Raw genomic sequence first — 23,357 nt, 5'->3', positions numbered from 1 at the left:
GAATGGAAATAAAAACAAAAATAAACAAATGGGACCTAATGAAACTTCAAAGCTTTTGCACAGCAAAGGAAACCATAAACAAGACCAAAAGACAACCCTCAGAATGGGAGAAAATATCTGCAAATGAAGCAACTGACAGAGGATTAATCTCCAAAATTTACAAGCACCTCATGCAGCTCAATAACAAAAAAACAAACAACCCAATCCAAAAATGGGCAGAAGACCTAAATAGACATTTCTCCAAAGATATATAGACTGCCAACAAACACATGAAAGAATGCTCATGTGGGAAATGCAAATCAAAACTACAGTGAGGTACACCTCACACCAGTCAGAATGGCCATCATCAAAAAATCTACAAACAATAAATGCTGGAGACAGTGTGGAGAAAAGGGAACACTCTTCCACTGCTGGTGGGAATGTGAATTGGTACAGCCAGTATGGAGAACAGTATGGAGGTTCCTTAAAAAACTACAAATAGAACTACCATATGACCCAGCAATCCCACTACTGGGCATATACCCTGAGAAAACCATAATCCAAAAAGAGGCATGTACCAAAATTTTCATTTCAGCTGTATTTACAATAGCCCGGAGATGGAAACAATCTAAGTGCCCATCATCGGATGAATGGATAAAGAAGATGTGGCACATATATACAATGGAATATTACTCAGCCATAAAAAGAAACGAAATTGAGCTATGTGTAATGAGGTGGATAGACCTAGAGTCTGTCATAGAGAGTGAAGTAAGTCAGAAAGAGAAAGACAAATACCGTATGCTAACACATATATATGGAATTTAAGAAAAAAAAAATGTCATGAAGAACCTAGGGGTAAGACAGGAATAAAGACACAGACCTACTAGAGAAGGGACTTGAGGATATGGGGAGGGGGAAGGGTGAGCTGTGACAAAGCGAGAGAGAGGCATGGACATATATACACTACCAAATGTAAGGTAGATAGCTAGTGGGAAGCAGCCGCATAGCACACGGATATCAGCTCGGTGCTTTGTGACCGCCTAGAGGGGTGAGATAGGGAGGGTGGGAGGGAGGGAGACACAAGAGTGAAGAGATATGGGAACATATGTATAACTGATTCACTTTGTTATAAAGCAGAAACTAACACACCATTGTAAAGCAATTATACCCCAATAAAGATGTTAAAAAAAAAAAAAAGGTATGTACCAAAACGTTCATTGCAGCTCTATTTACAATAGACAGGAGATGGAAAGAACCTAAGTTTCCATCATTGGATGAATGGATAAAGAAGATGTGGCACATATATACAATGGAATACTACTCAGCCATAAAAAGAAACGAAATTGAGCTATTTGTAATGAGGTGAATGGACCTAGAGTCTGTCATAGAGTGAAGTAAATCAGGAGAAAAACAAATACTGTATGCTAACACATATATATGGAATTTAAGAAAAAAAATGTCATGAAGAACGTAGGGGTAAGACAGGAATAAAGACACAGACCTACTAGAGAATGGACTTGAGGATATGGGGAGGGGGAAGGGTAAGCTGTGACAAAGTGAGAGAGTGGCATGGACATATATACACTACCAAACGTAAAATAGCTAGCTAGTGGGAAGCAGCCGCATAGCACAGGGAGATCAGCTCGGTGCTTTGTGACCACCTAGAGGGGTGGGGTTTGGAGGGAGGGAGACGCAAGAAGGAAGAGATATGGGAACATCTGTATAACTGATTCACTTTGTTATAAAGCAGAAACTAACACACCATTGTAAAGCAATTTTACTCTGATAAAGGTGTTAAAAATTTTATTATGAAGTATTTAATACATCTAAAAACATATAAAGAATAATGAGTAACCATATACTACTAATCTAGCTATTAGAAAAAATATTTTACTTGGCCAAAATTCTCCTGTGAATCCCTTCCCATTTTCTTTGTGGTTTACAACATGTATATAAGTGTAAGTAATATATACACTACTTCATTTTGCATGTATTTTGACTTACATAAGTGATACATGGTATGTACTCTTTTGCTATCCTAACCTCAGCATGAGAGATATTCATCTCATCCAAGTAACTGGTTATGAATGTACCACACTGGTATGTGAACATACCACAATTTATTTTTCCACCTAAGGATATTTTGTGTTTTTTTTGGTTTTGCTTTGTTGTTTTGCCAATACAGTACAAACCGTACTGCTGAGATTGTTCTTATGCACGTCTCTGTGCACATGAGCAAGAATTTTTCTAGGGCTGGCTTGGCTGATTCCTGGGATATGTACATATTCCACTTTCTTACATAATGCATATTGCTTTCTGAAGTGTTTGTTCTAGTTTACCACTTCATACTAGAACAATAGTAAGGATTCCTATTGCACATCCTTTCAACATTTAGAATTTCCCATAAGGCTTGAAATTCTTATCAATTTGATGGATGAAAAGTGGGATCTCATTGTGGTTTTAATCTTATAACTGACTGCTAATAAGGTAGAGCATCTTTTTGAGTGTTATTTGACGAATACTTTAAAGTAGTTGGATTTTTCAATCTTATTTTGTGGTTTGTGGTTTTCTATTTTATACAAGTTTTCCTATCTGAGGGTCATAAAGTTACTTTTATGTATATTTTTTAGAGGTCTTAAAATTTTGCCTTCCCACGTTATGTCTTCAATCCACATGGAGTTGATTTTTGTATTTGATAAGAAGTGTTCAGATTATCCATGTGGATAATCACTTGTTTTCAAACTTTTTATTGAACAGGCCATCCTTTTTCTACTAATTTGCACTGCCGCCCCTGTCATTTATTAAGGGTTTGTTAAATGGGGATCTGTGTTTAAGCTTTTTATTCTGTTCCATTGAGATACTGCAGTGATAAACCATCTTATTATAATAACTTTGTGTAAAATGTTTTGATATCTGAAATAAAAGGACTCTCCAATTTTCTTTACAAAAGTGTCTTACCCTTTTTTGGACCTTTGCTTCTAATTTTTTAAATCAGTTTGCATAAATCAGTATGGGAATTTGGTTGGGATTCTATTAAATTTATAATTTGGAGCAGAATTGACAACTTTACAATGAAAAATTCTTCCTTTCCATGAATACAGAATATCAGCATACAGTTTTATCTTTTTTTAATGTTTTTCAATAAAGTATAACTACACTCATAAGATCCTGCACATGCTGTGTTATAAGTATTCCTAATTTTTTGTTTTCTATTTATATTATGTTCATTTGTTCTTTTTGATATTTTAATTTTTATGTCTTAAAATTACATTTTTGAACTGTTTGCTGGTATATAAGAATGAAATATTTTTAATATTAGATATCATATTAAAAGTTTTCTATAGAACATTCTGTGTATTGAGTTGTTTTTGTTTTTTTTAACATCTTTATTGGAGTATAATTGCTTTACAATGGTGTGTTAGTTTCCGCTTTATAACAGTGAATCAGTTATACATATACATATGTTCCCATATCTCTTCCTTCTTGCGTCTCCCTCCCACCCTCCCTATCCCAACCCTCTAGGTGGACCCGCTAGGCAGATGTTTCCCACTAGCTATCTATTTTACATTTGGTAGTGTAAATAAGTCAATGTTACTCTTTCACTTCATCCCAGCTTACCCTGCCCCCTCCCTGTGTCCTCAAGTCCATTCTCTACGTCTGCGTCTTTATTCCTGTCCTGCCCCTAGGTTCATAAGAACCTTTTTTTTTTTTTTTAGATTCCATATATGTGTTACCATATGGTATTTTTCACTTTCTGACTTACTTCACTCTGTAAGACAGACTCTAGGTGCACCAGCCTCACTACAAATAACTCAATTTTGTTTCTTTTTATGGTTGAGTAGTATTCCATTGTATACATTGCCACATCTTCTTTACCCATTCATCTGTCCATGGATACTTAGGTTGCTTCCATGTCCTGGCTACTGTAAATAGTGCTGCAATAAACATTGTGGTACATAACTCTTTTTGAATTATGGTTTTCTCAGGGTACATGCCCAGTAGTGGGACTGCTGGGTCATAGAGTAGTTCTGTTTTTAGTGTTTTAAGGAACCTCCATACTGTTCTCCATAGTGGCTGCACCAATTTACATTCCCACCAACAGTGCAAGTGGGTTCCCTTTTCTCCACACCCTCTCCAGCATTTATTGTTTGTAGATTTTTTGATGATGGCCATTCTGACAAGTGTGAGGTGATACCTCATTGTAACTTTGACTTGCATTTCTCTAATGATTAATGAGGCTGAGCATCCTTTCATGTGCTTGCTGGCAATCTGTATATCTTCTGTGGAGAAACGTCTATTTAGGTCTTCTGCCCATTTTTGGATATATTTTTTTTTTATATTGAGCTGCATAAGCTGCTTGTATATTTTGGAGATTAATCCTTTGTCAGTTACTTCATTTGCAAATATCTTCTCCCATTCTGAGGGTTGTCTTTTCATCTTGTTTATGGTTTCCATTGCTGTGCAAAAGGCTTTACGTTTCATTAGGTCCCATTTGTTTACTTGTTTTTATTTCCATTTCTCTAGGAGGTGGGTCAAAAAGGATCCTGCTATGATTTATGTCATAGAGTGTTCTATGTTTTCCTCTAAGGGTTTTATAGTGTCTGGCCTTACATTTAGGTCTTTAATCCATTTTGAGTTTATTTTTGTATATGGTGTTAGGGAGTGCTCTAATTTCATTCATTTACATGTAGCTGTCCAGTTTTCCCAGCACCACTTATTGAAGAGGCTGTCTTTTCTCCATTGTATATTCTTGCCTCCTTTATGAAAGATAAGGTGACCATTATAGGCAGGGGTTTATCTCTGGGCTTTCTATCCTGTTCCATTGATCTCTATTTCTGTGTTTGTGCCAGCACCATACTGTCTTGATTACTGTAGCTTTGTAGTATAGTCTGAAGACCGGGAGCCTGATTCCTCCAGCTCTGGCTTTCTTTCTCAAGATTGCGTTGGGTATTTGGGTTCTTTTGTGTTTCCATACAAATTGTGAAATTTTTTGTTCTAGTTCTGTGAAAAATGCCATTGGTAGTTTGATAGGGATTGCATTGAATCCGTAGATTGCTTTGGGTACTATAGTCATTTTCACAATATTGATTCTTCCAAAGCAAGAATATGGTGTATCTCTGTGTTTGTATCATCTTTAATTTCTTTCATCAGTGTCTCATAGTTTTCTGCATACAGGTTTTTTATCTCCTTAGGTAGGTTTATTCCTGGGTATTTTATTCTTTTTGTTGCAATGGTAAATGGGAGTGTTTCCTTAATTTCTCTCAGATTTTCTGTCGTCAGTATATAGGAATGCAAGAGATTTCTGTGCATTAATTTTGTATCCTGCTAATCTACCAAATTCATCAATTAGCTCCAGCAGTTTTCTGGTAGCATCTTTAGGATTTTCTATGTATAGTATCATGTCATCTGCAAACAGTGCCAGTTTTACTTCTTCTTTTCCGATTTGGATTCCTCTTATTTCTTTTTCTTCTCTGACTGCTGTGGGTAAAACTTCCAAAACTATGTTGAATACTGGTGAGAGTGGGCACCCTTGACTTGTTCCTGATCTTAGAGAAAATGGTTTCAGTTTTTCACCTTTGAGAAGGATATTGACCGTCGGTTTATCATATATGTCCTTTATTAAGTTGAGGTAGGTTCCCTCTGTGCCCACTTTCTCGTGAGTTTTTGTCATAAGTGGGTGATGAATTTTGTTGAAAGCTTTTTCTGCATCTACTGAGATTACCATATGGTTTTTATCCTTCAGTTTGTTAATATTGTGTATCACATTGATTAATTTGTGTATACTGAAGAATCCTTGCATTCCTTAGATAAACCCCACTTGATCATGGTGTATGACCCTTTTAGTGTGTGGTTGGATTCTGTGTGCTAGTATTTTGTTGAGGATTTTTGCATCTATGTTCATCAGGGATATTGGCCTGTAGTTTTCTTTTTTTGTGACATCTTTGTCTGGCTTTGGTATCAAGGTGATGGTGGCCTTGTAGAATGAGTTTGGGAGTGTTCTTCCCTCTGCTATATCTTGGAAGCGTTTGAGAATGATAGGTGTTAGCTCTTCTCTAAATGTTTGATAGAATTCGCCTGTGAAGCCATCTGGTCCTGGGCTTTTCTTTGTTGGAAGATTTTTAATCACAGTTTCAATTTCAGTGCTTGTGATTGGTCTGTTTATATTTTCTATTTCTTCCTGGTTCAGTCTTGGAAGGTTGTGCTTTTCTAAGAATTTGCCCATTTCTTCCAGGTTGTCCATTTTATTGGCATACAGTTGCTTGTAGTAATCTCTCATGATCCTTTGTAGTTCTACAGTGTCAGTTGTTACTTCTCCTTTTTCATTTCTAATTCTGTTGATTTGTCTTCTCCCTTTTTTTCTTGATGAGTCTGGCTAATGGTTTATCAATTTTATCTTCTCAAAGAACTAGCTTTTAGTTTTATTGACCTTTGCTATTGTTTCCTTCATTTCTATTTCATTGATTTCTGATCTGATCTTTATGATTTCTTTCCTTCTATTAACTTCGGGGTTTTTTTGTCCTTCTTTCTCTAATTCCTTTAGGTGTAAGGTTAGGTTGTTTGAGATATTTCTTTTTCCTTCAGGTATGATTGTATTGCTATAAACTTCCCTCTTAGAACTGCTTTTGCTGCATCCCAGAGGTTTTGTGTCACCGTGTTTCTATTGTCATTTGTTTCTAGGTATTTTTTGATTTCCTCTTTGATTTCTTCAGTGATTTCTCGGTTATTTAGTAGTGTATTGTTTAGCCTCCATGTGTTTGTATTTTTTACAGATTGCTTTCCTGTAACTGATATCTAGTTTCAAAGCGTTGTGGTTGGAAAAGATACTTGATACAATTTCAGTTTTCTTAAATTTACTAAGGCTTGATTTGTGACCTATGATATGGTCTATCCTGGAGAATATTCCATGAGTACTTGAGAAGAAAGTGTATTCTTCTGCTTTTGGATGTAATGTCCTATAAATACCAATTAAGTTCATCTTGTTTAATGTCATTTAAAGCTTGTGTTTCCTTATTTATTTTCATTTTGGATGATCTCTTCATTGATGAAAGTGAGGTGTTAATACCCCTACTATGATTGTGTTACTGTCGATTTCCCCTTTATGGCTGTTAGCATTTGCCCTATGTATTGAGGTGCTCCTATGTTGGGTGCATAAATACTTACAATTGTTATATCTTCTTGGATTGATCCCTTGATCATTATGTAGTGTCCTTTTGGTCTCTTGTAATAGTGTTTATTTTAAGTCTATTTTGTCTGATATGAGAATTGCTACTCCAGCTTTCTTTTGATTTCCATTTGCATGGAATATCTTTTTCCATCCCCTCAGTTTCAGTCTGTATATGTCCCTAGATCTGAAGTGGGTCTCTTGTAGACAGCATATATATGGGTCTTGTTTTTGTATCCACTCAGCCAGTCTATGTCTGTTGGTTGGAGCATTTAATCCATTTACATTTAAGGTAATTATCGATATGTATGTTCCTATTCCCATTTTCTTAATTGTTTTGGGTTACTGTAGGTCTTTTCCATCTCTTGTGTTTCCTGCCTAGAGAAGTTCCTTTAGCATTTGTCAAGCTGGTTTTGTGGTGATGAATTCTCTTAGTTTTTGCTTGTCTGTAAAGGTTTTAATTTCTCTGTTGAATCTGAATGAGATCCTTGTGGGTAGAGGAATCTTGGTTGTAGGTCTTTCCCTTTCACCACTTTAAACATGTCCTGCCACTCCCTTCTGTCTTGCTGAGTTTCTACTGGAAGATCAGCTGTTAACCTTATGGGGATTCCCTTGTATGTTATTTGTTGCTTTTCCGTTGCTGCTTTTAATATTTGTTCTTTGCATTTAATTTTTGATAGTTTGATAAATATGTGTCTTGGTGTGTTTCTCCTTGGATTGATCCTGTATGGGACTCTCTGCGCTTCCTGGACTTGATTGACTATGTCCTTTCCCATGTTAGGGACATTTTTCAACTATAATCTCTTCCAATATTTTCTCAGTCCCTTTCTTTTCCTCTTCTTCTTCTGGGACCCCTATAATTCAAATGTTGGTGCGTTTAATGTCCCAGAGATCTCTGAGACTGTCCTCAATTCTTTTCATTCTTTTTTTTGTTTATTCTGCTCCCTCGCAGTTACTTGCACCATTTTATCTTCCAGCTCACTTATCCTTTCTTCTGCCTAAATTATTCTGCTATTGATTCCTTGAGTATTTTTAATTTCAGTAATTGTGTTTTTCATCACTGTTCGTTTGCTCCTTAGTTCTTCTAGATCCTTGATAAATGTTTTTTGTATTTTCTCCATTCTGTTTTTGAGATTTTGAATCATTTTTACTATCATTACTCTGCATTCTTTTTCAGGTAGGTTGCCTATTTCGTTGTCATTTATTTGTCTTGCAGGTTTTTACCTTGCTCCATTGTCTGCAACATAGTTTTTTGTTGTTTCTTTTTTTTTTTTTTTTTTTTGATGGATGGTGCTGTATTCCTGTCTTACTGGTTGTTTGGCCTGAGATGTCCAGCACTGGTGTCTGCAGGCAGTTGGATAGAGCCAGGTCTTGGTGCTGAGATGAGGACCTTCAGGAGGTGTCACTCCAATTAATATTCCCTGGGGTCTGATGTTCTCTGTTAGGCCAGAGATTTGAACTCAGAGCTCACACCACAGGAGCTCAGGCCTGACCTCCGGCCTGGGAACCAAGATTCCGTAAGCCTCATGGGGGAGGGGAGGGGAGGGGAGGGGAGGGGAGGGACAGATCAGTACAATATCAAAGAATAGAAAACAAAATACAATTAGAAAGATATAAAATATATTAGAAAAAATAAAACTATAATTGAAACAACTGCAACAAAATAAAACCACAACAGAAAAAAAAAAAGGGTGGAGGGCGGGAACAAGGCAAAATGAGAGAAGAATAACAAAGTATAAAGAGTAAAAAAATAAGAAATGCTGCCCACAACTCTTTACTGGCAATTTTGCTTACCACACTGAGACTACATCCTGAGATGGTAGTCTACAGTGCAGCATTATACCCATCAAAGAGCACAATTACCAAGTAAGAGGCATTTGTTACAAGGTTAAAATAAAAGTTCAGGGTGTTACAAACTCACACAAACCAAGTAGTGCCTGTGTATAAAACAGATCTAAGAGGAACAAGTGAGTTGAAGAGAGAAGAGGGAGTCAGAAGGTCCAGAATCCCTTAGCCTTGCCTGCTTAAAAAAAAGAAGTGACACACATAAAACTTCAAGGGAAGAAAAACGTTAGTTTAACTAAATTCTAGAGAACCTGGCAGAAATCACATATGTATGTATTCTGCTACCAAAATATTTAATGACTGTAAACACTAATCACTCTTTCTTACCTATGGTTGGGTTATTAGTCGCATATTGAGAGAGCAGATCTTCATCAGTTTCCTCATGCTTTTCATTTGGAGCAAAGTCTTTCTTAGAGAAGCTGCTCTTCTTCCTTTTTAAAAGGGTTGTTTTACTTTCAGGTTGGTCTGAAACTGGAATTTCCACGGGCTGGTAGTTAGCATGGATATATGGCTCTTCAGGAAGCATATTACCTTTACTAAAACACTCTAGCAACCATTTTGCTCCCACTACATGAGGCCTACAAAAATAGTACATAGTTATATATTAGTTTAAACTATAAGGACCACAATCCCACTTGCCATGCAGTTTACATAATTGCCAGGACATGCAATTTAAAAAAAATTATCACAGAGTAGAAACTGCTTTGAATTAAAAACTGACAAAACCTGTGGGCTGATTTATCCCAAAACTGTTTCAATTCATCATCATAATCTCCCACAATAACATGAGTTACATCTTCATTGAGCTGATTAAAGCGAACTCCACCTCCACTGTTAATAAGTCTTCTCAGTTTATCTAGCTTTCTGCCACTAAAACCGCAAAGATAGATCTGCAAAGAAAGAAAACATTTACTTTAGATTAATGTATTTAAAATGGCTTATTTCTCTCAATAGAAACCTATTAAAAGCATATATCTAAATCCATTGTGCGTAAATAAGAGAACTCTTGTTTACACTTTAAGATACATTAAGAAGTGACGTATATTCTGAAGGTTTGAATTTTAAAATATTCTTAAATTTTATCATTTCTTCACAATCCCATAGCATTATTACCCTTTACAGTAGACACTGCTTGATAAGTATTCTGAGGCTTTAAATAAAATAGAAGCCAGAATAATTCAATTATCTTCTGAACATTAGTGCATAGCAATTTCTAAAATCAGGTAGCTTCTAAAGTTGTTCTTACCACTTTTAAATTTTAAAGTAATTACAGAAATAAACTGGCGTTAAACACTTGAATTCAGAAAAGCTAGGTTTAAATTTTGGTTCAGCTGCCAATGATTAACCACATGACCACCTCAAGATACTCAGACACTTTAAACCAATTTTCTTACTTATATATTGAGATATCTTTTTCACAGAGTTGATTAAACAAGAAAATTTAAGTCAAAGAGCTAAGCAGAATGCTTAGGATGATATGTAAGCAGTAACTTATTTTTAACTATCAATATGTGTATATATACTTTTGGAGGCACGGATGGGGTTATGTATGTATTTAAACCAATTTAATCAATATAACTATCTTCTTCAACTCTATTTTACATAACGTGTCTTTAAAAAACTTCTTAATGACCAATCTATTTCTAACTGCATTTATATCCCAAACTAAATAACCTCCATCACTAGAATACACTTTAACAAAAATAAGGAATCATATGTTTTTCTATACGAATAATTAAGTCATATCCAGAATTAGTATAGTCTAGATAAAAGATTACACAACACACTTCCTGTTCTGCTAGTAAACTGCTAAGTTTTAAAAGTATAGAAAGGAAGGTAATTTGCCCAATTTCCTTAACAATAAAATAAGGTTAAATCTTTGCTACTCTAAAATTAATGCTTAGCCTATTGATTCTACAAACAAGAATATATTAAGTATTCAGTTCTAGGAGATATATATATGATGATCCCATCAAAGGCACTTATAAGATAGTTACTCAGACACTAAAAAATAAAATAGCCCAAGAGATATTAAACAAAGCAGTACACCTAATGGTTAGGAATATAGGCTTTGGAGTAGATGTCTGGCTACTTAATGTCTGTGAGATTCTGAACAGGAACTTTAATCCTCTAAGTATCAGTCTCAATATTATCTGTTTTAGAGTTATTTGTGGGAATTAAATGGGATTATATATAAAACGTATCAACAATGTATATGAAATAATTAGCACACTGTCTAGCATGTTATAAACACTTAATAAATGATAGCTATAAATAAAAATTCATTAAGTGGTTCAGAAACTAAATGCTCTCAAAACACAGTAGATGGAAAGATTAAGGTAGTTATTAGGAAGGTTCAGAGAAGAGTTGAAAAAAATGATATGAACTTTTAATGGATGAGAGATGAAGGTACACCCCAGGCATAGAGCCCCTAAGCTAAAAGATAGACATGGCCTAATGAGTGCATCTGCTTAGCTAGAGTGGAGGGCTTATGTAAATAAGGAACAAGCCCAACTCTAAAGGGTCTTCAAAGTGAAGCTACAAGTACTAAAGTATATTATCACCTACTGCATTTATTACATGATAAAGACATACCCGACAACCATCTAATAAATCTTCAGGTGCCTGAAATGCACTGACATCCAGATTTTCAAGTGTAGGCTCCACTTTGCTATTAAGAACTGAACTACATGTCGATTCATTTATGCAACTTGCACTGATGTTGGAAATATGGCTGACATCTGAAAGAGCATAACCTACATATTGAAAACAAAGATGTAATTTATGGAGATAAAATAATTGTGATTACATATTTTCCTACACACGAACTTTTCTTATACAAAAAGAGCCATGAACAATTTCTAAAGTAAGATTCAAATGCTTTTACTGAAATCTTGGTGGCAAAGTATGAAAAGGGAAAATGAAACTAATTAAGGCTCATATCTTATTTAAATGAAAATATATTTAATACATTCTCTTAATAGTGACTTGCTTCCAATAAAAATCTCAAGTTGCTGGCTTTAAGGTCCAAGAAAGTTACATTTGAAAAAAAATTTATAACATTTGTTAAATTGCCAACATTAATACCTCCAAAACAGAAATGGTTTTAAATTTTATATGAATACAGATGATCTATAACAACTGTAGCAAACTAATAAAGAAAATGTACTAATACCTGCCAGTCAAGTTTTAAAAAATTAATTCTCTTAAGTCTTTATTAACATTCTTAATTTCTTTAATAATCTTGTGCATTGCATGAGGGTATGAAAGTACGCACTCATTATAAAAAGAAATATCAGGAGTTCTGGACTAATTTTTTAATACAATTCAGTTATTTTATTATACAATTATACCTGGAAGCATAGCAAGAAAAGATGGAATTTCCTACTGTACCTCCCTGATCCTATTAACAAATCAATTCTTACACAGAAAACTGACTGTCTTAAAACTGACTGTTTACTTTAATCCGAAAGAGACTTACTATTAGTTGTGTTGATCTGGCCAGTAGGAGTTGAAGTATCAGGCATAGTCTTTGTTTCTGGTGTAGGCTCTGTCTTATATATGGATTCATCCTGACAAAAACCTTTCTCAACACTGTCAAAAAACCACTGCACAGTCACACAGTGTACATTCCATCTCCTGGCACATTCATATTTTTGACCTATTATGTTCATTAAGAAAGAGAAACACAGAGAGAGAGAAATGCAAACCATTAAAATCTTTGCAGAAATATTTAAATGACAGGTTATAAAAAAAATCTACCTGGGACAAAATTAAAGTTACCAGCAATTACTCTTACTTTTAACAGTATGCTATACAGTGTATTAAAAGGTAATATATTAGGTTATTGCTCAATTATATTTTCTATGTGTTGTTAAATACACATGCTATGATGCTATGTGAGGGGGTTTATCTTTTACAAAACTGCACAGAGGCAGAGGCAACTGTGGGGTAACTCAGTATTTTCGAGTACAGCCTCCATCATTTAAATTCTTTAAACCATTTTCTTAATCTGTAACATGGGGATAACTCACAGAATTATGTGGTTTAATAAACTATAAAATAACCGTGAAAATTATAAATGTCTGCAATATAAAAAACAGCAACTTTCAAGAGACTATTCCTATGTCAACAGGATTCTACCTGAAGTCCAGGATAAAAAGGCAAATAGTTAAATAAGTCATATTAAAATTACGTACCTTTTATTGCCTTAAAAAAACTTTTTAACACAATGTATTTTGAAACGGTATAGAGAAACTGAGGACAATATATAGTAAACAATAACAAGAAAGGTTTCTTTGACGTTCATGAGAGCTGAGAGATATACTGTCTTTAGATTCAGAAAACCAATAGCAGTTATCAACTTTACTCACAATCATAATATCATAATTGGCCATACCCAAAGTTCTCACTTAAAGACAATTATTAATTTTAATTTTTTCCCTAATCTTACTTATTTAGGGAGCTTAATAAAACACAGTACAGATATAAAAAGATATAATAAAAATATTAATAAAACTCTGCTTTTATCAATTTTTATATATTTTAAGAGTACTGGTAAAAAATATTCTCCAAGCTGTGACAGGGCGAGAGAGAGTCATGGACATATACACACTAACAAACGTAGTAAGGTAGATAGCTAGTGGGAAGCAGCCACATGGCACAGGGATATTGGCTCGGTGCTTTGTGACAGCCTGGAGGGGTGGGATAGGGAGGGTGGGAGGGAGGGAGACGCAAGAGGGAAGACATATGGGAACATGTGTTTATGTATAACTGATTCACTTTGTTATAAAGCAGAAACTAACACACCATTGTAAAGCAATTATACCCCAATAAAGATATTAAGAAAAAAAAAATATTCTCCAGAATAAAGGTTATAGAACACCAAAATTAACTGCAATTTTAAGGAATTCTTCTTCTTGGTAATATATTTTTCTTCTTTTAGTTGTCTCATGTTCTGCAAGGTGCATCTTCAAGTTAAAACTTGTAGTTCATTGAGTAAGGCTGATTCATTCAACTAAAAACTAAGCCAAGCCTTTAAAATTTATAATTAGAAAGAAATGTAATTTAGCGACATCTATTAGCTTTCTTGTTATTCATCCAAATCTCTCATCTCTTAAGTACTGGGTAACCGTGTGGGGACTTAAAAAACAAACAAAAAAAGATCTGAAAATAAATTTAGATAAAACCCCACTGGAAATTTTTGTTTTTTATTTATTCAATGACCTGATAAAGACTTGGGAAGTCATGTAAGTTTTCTAAAGATTATAAACCAAACTATGTTTGCAAGAAAAAAAACCATAGCAGATTTATGACATGTCAGAAGTAAAAGGTATTCTATAATGATCTTAAAATGTTAAATAGTAGAAAATGTTGCATTTGTTCATTTGGGAAACAGTTTTACCTTTTGGTTCTTGCACAATGAGGTGTGTACACTCATTCATTTTCAACTGTCCCATATATTGACCTCCATGCTTAACTGTGAGTTGCTGAACTTCTTTCCTGTCTAAGCCACGTAAGCCAGTGACACAGATTATGCAACCAAGAAAAATAGGACACTTGAAGTCTTCCATGTCTATATCGGTATATCTAATTATTTTTCTGGGGAAAACAAACAATAAAAAAGAAAAAAACATTAACATATTAAATATACCAGATAGTTTAAATTTACCAGAAGAATAATGACAAACAACAGAAATATCACTAATGCTTTCCTCATTTCTTAGGATTTTAATCATTATTAAGAAAAGGGAAACTGATAAACACACTTCGAATGATACTAATTGCTCATGTAGCTCAAACCATGTCTCTAATAAAAACTAATGTTTCAGAGTCTCTCAAATAAAACTGTTTTACGGGAAAATATATATTTCATTAACTGTAAATCCATGCTGGTGAAAGTGGTGCATTTTCCAAAATTATAAGTCTAAATTTCTACCTAAAAACCCAAAGGTTCTTTGGTTGCCTACTAGAAAAACAGACTTTTAATTCCTCCATTATACTATACAAATAATAAGGAATGCTTTTTGTCAGAATGCCAACAAAAATATCATTATCATTCTGTTGCCGTGCTAGGCAGATGTGCTGACGAAACAGGCTAGGAATAAGGGTGCCAACGTGGAGACGTGTTTAGGATGTGCTAGATGGTGTTGAAAGGAAGACTGGAAAATGCCTGTTTAATTCAAACAGTGGTACCTGGACTTATTGGTTGTTAATCTAATTCTAATGGAAACTCAATTCTATCCTTTGAAATAGGCTCTAAGCTCCATGAGGGCAGGGATGCTGTCCTGTTCTGCTCTCCACTTATATCTAATGCCTAACTCAGGCCAGGTACATAAAATGGGCTCAGTTAATGTTTACTGAATGATCACATCTCAGTTAATGGCTTATATGTGTTTATATTCAACCTTAAATATGTCTCTTTTGGGAGGGAATACGAATGCCAAAGTGGCTAAAATTTACTCTCCATCTTAACATGTTAGCACAGTATTGAAGGATAAACGCAACATAAAAGCTACAGTTGCCACACTGGTTTTCTCCACTATTTTATAAATGTTTACTTCTGAAAACCATTTTATTATCAAAGCATTGCTTACCTTGTAGCCAATGCTAAAGCCCATAGCCCATTCCACCTATCAACTTATACCTTGATAATAAGAGCTTGTAGATTACCTTTTGTTTTCATTGGAGAGAAGAGTAATGATCCTATTTTTGTCCCCAAATAACAGATCCAAAGAGGATACCATAAAACCTCCCCTATGAAAACCCACAATGTGCCAAAGTGATTGAATGTATCATTTATTCAAATCTAGAAAATATCTGAATATCTTTCTTACTTCTCTTGTGACTTCTCCCAAAGTGTTTTTACCCAGGAAGGAAGTAAAATAGGTTTCTTCAGGTTTGCAGCAACTAAATACTTTTTGCTACCAACTTCTCCTGCAATAAGGTGAGTTACTGATATGTTAAGGTCTCTGTATATGCGTCCACCCATCATTTGTACATATTTATGAACTTCTTCCTGTAGCCCCAAAAGAAAATATATTGTTAATACTGAAACAAACAATATCTTTTCCATTTTTTTATACAATATCCCATAAACATCTTTTGTTGTTAGCTTGAATGCACAAATGTTTCTCACCACTATAAAGTTAAATAATTAATGAAATTACTTTTTGGAAGATAAATTTTAGAATAATTACCTTTATATACATTATTTTCCTACATTTATCTCTTGCAACTCCATGAATTTAATTATGTTGGTTCTACAGTAAACACTATATATTTTAATATACTACATACACATTGATACTTAAAAATATACAAATTATATATAGAATATATAAAAACATATATTATATGTAAATCTCAATCCTTTTTTAAAAGATTAAGCAACTATGGTGGAAAAATGTGACTCAAAAACAAACAGGGAAAATTACACAGGGAAAAAAGTGAGTTTCCTTTTTAAATCAAAACAAAAAACTTCAACTAGCCAGTTTGCAATAAAAGATTCCACTGTATTCAATTTATTAAAAAATAAAAAAAGATATACACTGTCATCTTGACTTAGTTATCAGTAATAAACACCAAGTCAAGGTCTTTCAAAATATACCCTACACAGTGAAAAGTTAAGTGTGGAAATACATACATATTGACCACGATAGTCCACTCAATACCGCAACACCTACCCTTTTATCATTTTCTAGGCTTGTACAAGATATGGTTACATCAGACATAACCATGTTATAAACTGGATGTTCAGCTCTTGGGACACATCGTTGGTGGTGCATACAAAATATGACTACTTGAGGACCAACAATTCTGCAGCCAAGCTACAAAAACAGAGAAAGTTTACTAAGTAGAAAAAGACCTCCAGTCTTATAAAATTACATTTTGTAATACTGTATTTACCAATTCTTTACAGAAGTTGATGACCACTGCAGAAAAACCACCAAATTTTTACAAGAAAAAAAAAATAACCATTATATAATTTCTCAGACACATCACACGTTAACATACACACACAAGCAAATCAAACAATGCAGGCTATCAAAAGAAATAAGCTCCAAAAGCCACACTCACTCAAAATTGCCATTAAAATTTTAATTTCTGAAACAAACACAATCTTAGTGATAGGAGATATGAGTAACAGTCTTATGCCATAATAATTAGGAAATATCTACATTTACTTTTCAAATGAAGCAGCCAGCCAATGAAGCGGTTAAAAAGTGTTGAGAGCCCAACTAACCCCCCTGTAAAAAACCTATTCTGCTACAAAAAATGTATAATCCTAGGCAGTTCCTACATTTGTTTTTTAAATACTTTGTTCGCAACTCAATGTCTTTCCAAGGAAGACCTACAAAGACTTCTCCTAAGGTATCACTTTCATTGATAACTGAGAAACGTGACAATCTTGCTCAACATCAGCACATCCAACCCAGACTAAAAAGCCTACAGCTGCCAAAGTCACCAAAGCATGACCGATGTAAATATCTACAGGGTAAATGATTATTGCTATCTTTCCATCAGTCATAAGAAAACTGAGTTTTCGATGCTATTGATTCTATCTTACAAGCAGTGTTATTTCCAAAAGGAGGGTAAGACCAACAATGCTTTTGGCAAAGGTGGGCACAGACCTTCCATATACTGTACAGATAGTACTGCATCTACCTACTCTTCTATGCTTTCTTCTCCTTCAAACAAGAATCACTTCTTTGTAATCTGGATGTAATTACAGCCAGTTTACTTTTATTTCAATGCTTCTCTCTTGTCCAGACACCAAAAAAGTAATGAGTCAGTAGACTCTAGAATCAACAAAAAGAAATAAGATGGCTCAATGGTATATCAGCAATGCTCGGCCCCCAAATGCTTCCTTTAGCATATAATTTTTCAGACCCTATACAAAGTACAGGTGCTAAAATTCAAGAGCACACAGGAAAGACAGTAAGTAACCAAGGATTATGTTGAAGTCTTTTCCTACTGTACTATTTTTCCCTAATATATCTTGCAATCAAACTGAGTTTAAGTACAGTAGAACTTCATCAATAAAATGCTTCATTACTACAGGGTTAAATTATTCTAAGTGAAGCTAAATTCCCTGAAATATAAAAATTACATACTAACCAAAGCCTACTGTAATATGATTTACCTTGAAAAATACTATTCTGGTCTTCCAAAAACAAAGGATTCCTCTCAATTCATAATTTGCAAAATACATCATGATCAGTAAAGAACTTATGTCCACTGAAGCAAAAACAAACCAAAACACAGACTACCTGAAAGAACACACTAAAAGTTAGCAAACCTTTTTGAGATGATCAAAGACTTTGCCACTAAAAGGGTCACAGATATAAAGTGATCTATCATTCTCCTTCATTTTCAATGCCTCTTCTTCTGTAATAATCTGAAGATATTCTTCTGATTGGAACTCTTTCATTGACTGAAAGAAAAAGTAAGAATGCATATGAAATAATTCACCTGTATTTATGTCCTATGAACTCTATCTTTAAAATCCATCTCAAAACCAGCCTTTCTCCTATTGAAAGGAACCGTCATCTCTCACTAGACCTGTGCAGAAGTCTCCAAAGTGATTCCTTCTCCCTCCCTTCCCCTAAATCTATTCTCTACCCAGCAGCTGGTAATCTTTTTAACAATACAAAAAAGGTCATGTCACCCTGTTAAAAACCTCCAGTGGGGCTTCCCTGGTGGTGCAGTGGTTGAGAGTCCGCCTGCCGATGCAGGGGACACGGGTTCGTGCCCCAGTCCGGGAAGATCCCACATGCCACGGAGCGGCTGGGCCCGTGAGCCATGGCCGCTGAGCCTGCGCGTCTGGAGCCTGTGCTCCGCAACGGGAGAGGCCACAACAGTGAGGGGCCCATGTGCCGCAAAACAAACAAACAAACAAACAAACAAAAAACCTCCAGCAGCTTCCCACCACACTCAGAATAAAATCCACGTTTCTTACAATTGCCTACAAGACCGTAGAGTCTGGCCCCTGCCTGTCTCCCCACACTTACCTTCTTCCTCTAATCCCTTTTGCTCACTCTTCCCTAGCCACTCCTGCTTTCTTCTGCAACCTAGAACAAACTAAGCATGACCTCATTTAGAGGTTTTACTCTTTTTCCCCGCTGCCTGGAATACTCTTCCCCCCAGGACTTCACCTGACTTACCTTACTTCAACCACATCTGCTCACATGTCACTTCCTCAGAGATGCCTTTCCTTATCACCCTTTTCTAAAATATTCTTTCCCTATCCCTCTAGTGTATTTTATGAAGAAAAATAACATAGATAGTATATATATATATATACACACACACGTATACACATACTGTTTTTGTCTCTCTCCCTTCTAAGAATGAAAATTTCATGATCTATCTTGTTTGCCAAAATATCCTGGCTCCCAGTAAACACTCGAATATTTTCTGAACAAATTTTGAAGTCCTTACATTAAATACTTAGGGTGATCCTTTTAAAACGATTAAGTCAGATCATGTTACTCTTCCGATTAAAAGCCCCCAGTGGCTTTCCATCTCACTGGAAGAAAAAGCCAAAGTCTTTACCATGGCCCACAAGGCCCTTCATGACCTCCTTACTCTTACTCTCTAAAGCACACCTTAGCATTCTTTCCACCTCCCTTCTTCACTACACTACAGCCACACTAAAGCAGGACAGACACCGCAAGCACTTTCCCAGGGCTTGTGTATGATTATTTCCTCTGCCTGAAACCTTCCTCTGCAGATATCCACATGGCTCATTTTCTCACCTCCTTCAAGTATACTCAAATATCATCTTCTCCATAAAGTCTACCCCGATCACACTCCATTTAAAATAAATTGTAACTTTCCCTTCTCCCCCAACAAACAACCTCCAGAACACCTTAACCTGCTTTGTTTTTCTCTTCCCATAGCACTTGGCACCTTTAACATTACAGTTTACTCATTTATATGTCTGATTAATGTCTATTTCCTCCAGCTAGAATAGAATGTAAGCTCTGAGAAAGTATGGATATTTGCCTGATCTCATCACTGATATATCCCAAGTACTAGAACAGTGCTTCTTAGATGATGGACATTCAATAATTGTTTGCTCAATGAATGAACTTTAAAGAAAAACCTGCTACAACAGTGTTCCTTAAACTTTAACGTACACAGGATCTTGTTAAAAAGCAGATTCCAACTGGTAAGTCTGAGTTGGGGTCCAACTCTCAGGCCATGGTGATGCTACTGTGGTCTGTGAGTAGCAAGGCTCTACACTACCTAGATAATATAATACTGTACATAATGAGACATAGTTAACAATTAACAACAACAAAAATGAAGTGTAACCAATATAGGACTGACTCAAATTTTTTCAACACACAAAGGTCTATGGTTAGTAGACAAAAGAAAACAATTTCCAAGAATAGTAGGTCCATCACTGTCAATAGAAATGTCATTAAAGATTTCAAGCCCCCCAAAATACAGTGATATACTAATATCAATTCAAAACTGTGTAACAATGAGATACTTATGAATGTAGAGTACAGTAAAACTATCATGAAAATAAAATAACTATGACTAAGACAAAAAGGCCTAATAAATCAAAAACACTAAAAACAAGAAAATGAATTCACAGCATCAAACAAGACATTTTCAAGTAGTCTTACCTCAAGAGCTTTAAAAAAACATTCAGAATTGTCTGAAGACTTTAAAAACTTCACAAAAAGCGGTTCTTTATCATTGTGGGACATTTCTGAACTGTCAAAATAAAGGAACCATGAACAAGAACAAAAACACATTACATATTAAGTTAAATGTTTTAAAGCACCTATTCTTCTGCGAAGACAAGAATGCCACAGCACAAACATTCCGGCCTTGCCCATGAATTCGTCCATTACGATTTGTAACAAACAATGGAATGTGGGCACAATCAAGGAAAAAGATGACAACACCAATCCTTGCAAATCAGAAAACGAAATTAATGTACGCTAAACTGAATATATCTAGGACCTTTGCTCTGGGGCTAAGTCCCCTAAGCCAATAGTCATTCAATTGCATTATGCTTAAGGATGCTCAGAACGAATCGGTCCCTGTGGGTATCCGCGGCCCTCGAGGTAGGTTCAGCCCTCAATAAACGGACTTCAAATATAAACATGAAAGCCAGCCAGCAAAGTCAGGCGCCTAAAAGGCCGGACGCTCTAGCTCCCCAGGTCCCAGGGAAAGGCCCGGCTCTCGGTCCAGCCGCAGTTACTCCCTCTCCGGCGTCTAAGTCCTATCCGCCGGTCCAGGGGCCGGTTACAAGGTCCGGAAACCAGGGCTCGGAAGGCCAGAGGCAGCACCGCGACCCCCCAGCGGGGCGGCGGGAGGGAGCTGGGTCCTTACTCCGAGCCTCACTCACCTGGGTGGAGCCTGGGAGTCTCCAGGCGGCGAGTGGGGGGCCCCGCGGCCCGTGGGACGGCGGCTGGGGTCGGGCGCCAGCCCGGCGCACAACCGCCGCCCCCTGCGGCGCCCCCAGCCCTAGCAAGCGCAGACCCGGAAATTGCCGAACCGCGACCCAACTTTCGCGCCAGCCGCGCGGACGCGCCCGCCCCTTCCGGCGGAAGTGACGCCACCGCAGTTGCGGGAGGAGGGCGGAGACGTAAGGCTGCGGAGGTGGGTGGGGCGCGTGGCGCGCCGGGCCGGGGGCAAGGGGTACCAGGAGCGTTGAGGTCGGAGCCTCGAGGTGGGAGCCTCGCGATCAGGGCTTGCAAGAGCGGGCCTGTGCTCCGCTGGGAGCTGGCCAAGCGCCCACGGCTAGCGGGTGGGGCCGCAGGCCAGTTCCTTAGAGGAGGCCCTAGCACATCAAAAATTATAGGCAGGAAAAAGGTTTCTTTAATAAATATTTTATACTGAGAAACCATGTATTATCCAAAACAACTCTGTGAGGCAAATAGTGGTATCTCCATTTTACAGATGTAAAAACTGAGGCTTAGGGAAGGTATATGACGGGTTCAAGGTCACAGTAAGTGGTAGAATTAAGACTGCATCCAAGTCTTTTTGATTCCATGGACTGGCGGACTGGATTCTTTTTCCTCCAGTATAGTCCGAATGTACTCACCAGCTACCACAGCCAAGAGGTCTAAAGGGAAGAAAGATGTCAGGATGACGTGAATTACACACCTGGTGCAAAGGGGTCTTTGCCAACTTCTTCAGGAGTGCCACACCACCCCCTTCAGTGAGCATCTCATTTTCTTTCTCTGTAATTCCCCGAGTGTTGGGCAGATTCTGGGATGGAACCTAATGTTCAAATAGCACAGGTCAGGGGAGAGGAGGTGAAATAGGACTGCAGGATCTCCGCTTGTTGACGGCCAATGACAAACTGCTTAGTTAGCGTTTTTCCTCATCTTATTCTTGACTACTGAGATTGAGAAAATCAGGACTTGAGTAATGTGACAGTTTCATGACCTGTACTTCAATTGTTTTTAGTGTCTCAAGATGGCAAAGATCAGCAGTGTGTGAACACACCTGTGGAACGTGAGTCAGAATCAGTAACACTGAGGCTCAAAGGTAAAGGCCTGTTGTCAGGGAGGGAGTGAGGAAAGCCTTACAAATAAACCAAAGTTAGTAGAGTTGTTAAACAAAAAAGAGAGAGAGAGATGACACTGCCGCAGTCCATCGTGAAGGAGCAGGTCTGTCGTGGGGCATGTCACAGTGGACAGAGGGCTCCTGCTTGGACTGCTTCTGCTCACTCTGCTCGGCAGTCCTCTAGAACATGCACGTCGCTGGCCACATCACGTAGATGGGCAAGTGATGCTCAGGGACGGTGTGACTTGCCCAGGGCCACACAGCCGGGAAGTGGCTGCACCTGGGTTTGGGCAGAGGCGCCGTGACTGGAGACCCCTGCCCTTCCTGACCCACCGCACATACTGCCCTGTCACATACTGCCACCCATGTCTGCGCTGGGGCAGGATCCCATTCCTGACGTTTCTGGGGCCCAGTGGATGCCTCAGAGGGGGAGGAGGGGAGTCATAGATGCTGCTACTGAAGAGGAGGAGGATGAAGATGAAATCAGCCCTTTAGCTTTTAGTGGCTGGCTTTGAATAGCTGGGGAGTTGATCTTCTCTTCAGAATAGGAGACCAGGTGACGAGTTTTCCCATCCGTGTCTCCACATGGGCAGAGAGGTTCTGTGTCTGTCCCTGAGGTACCTAGTCTTGGGCATTGGCTAGAGCAGTGGTTCTCTAGGTAGTGTGGTGTCTGGACCAGCGGCATCAGTGTCGCCTGAGAACGTGTTAGATGTGAGCGTTCTTGAGTCTGACCACAGGTCTGCTGGGGTCCAGGATGGGGCCGCTGCTCTGTGTTTTAACAAGCCCTCAGGATGATTCTGATGCATATTAACGTTTGCTTGAATAGCAGTCC

The 23,357-nt window shown here is 37.2% G+C and overlaps 1 protein-coding gene across 2 annotated transcripts in view; it reads right to left on the bottom strand.

Moving 5' to 3' along the window:
* The window catches only part of TOPBP1 (DNA topoisomerase II binding protein 1), a 78,145-nt gene extending 56,604 nt beyond the window's left edge, over positions 1 to 21,541 (bottom strand). Inside the window, exons 1-10 of one of the 2 annotated variants that reach the window (XM_029214660.1) lie at positions 21,360 to 21,541; positions 20,629 to 20,719; positions 18,288 to 18,422; positions 16,672 to 16,815; positions 15,823 to 16,004; positions 14,391 to 14,587; positions 12,468 to 12,647; positions 11,582 to 11,742; positions 9,713 to 9,876; positions 9,314 to 9,564 (exon numbers count right to left, since the gene is read on the bottom strand). In XM_029214660.1, the coding sequence (XP_029070493.1) occupies positions 9,314 to 9,564; positions 9,713 to 9,876; positions 11,582 to 11,742; positions 12,468 to 12,647; positions 14,391 to 14,587; positions 15,823 to 16,004; positions 16,672 to 16,815; positions 18,288 to 18,422; positions 20,629 to 20,712 (1,498 nt within the window). In that variant the 5' untranslated portion in view covers positions 20,713 to 20,719; positions 21,360 to 21,541. Of the gene's footprint in view, positions 1 to 9,313; positions 9,565 to 9,712; positions 9,877 to 11,581; positions 11,743 to 12,467; positions 12,648 to 14,390; positions 14,588 to 15,822; positions 16,005 to 16,671; positions 16,816 to 18,287; positions 18,423 to 18,999; positions 19,070 to 20,628; positions 20,720 to 21,359 lie in introns of those variants that run through there. The other variant, XM_029214661.1, reaches the window with a different exon arrangement.
* Positions 21,542 to 23,357: the final 1,816 nt, after the last annotated feature.

The sequence above is a fragment of the Monodon monoceros genome, unplaced genomic scaffold, assembly GCF_005190385.1.
Source record: "Monodon monoceros isolate NGI ecotype Baffin Bay Population unplaced genomic scaffold, NGI_Narwhal_1 Super_Scaffold_11, whole genome shotgun sequence".
In the NCBI taxonomy this organism is placed as follows: Eukaryota; Metazoa; Chordata; class Mammalia; order Artiodactyla; family Monodontidae; genus Monodon; species Monodon monoceros.
The sequence above is the reverse complement of the archived record's forward strand: the minus strand, read 5'-3'. Positions and strand labels throughout refer to the sequence as shown.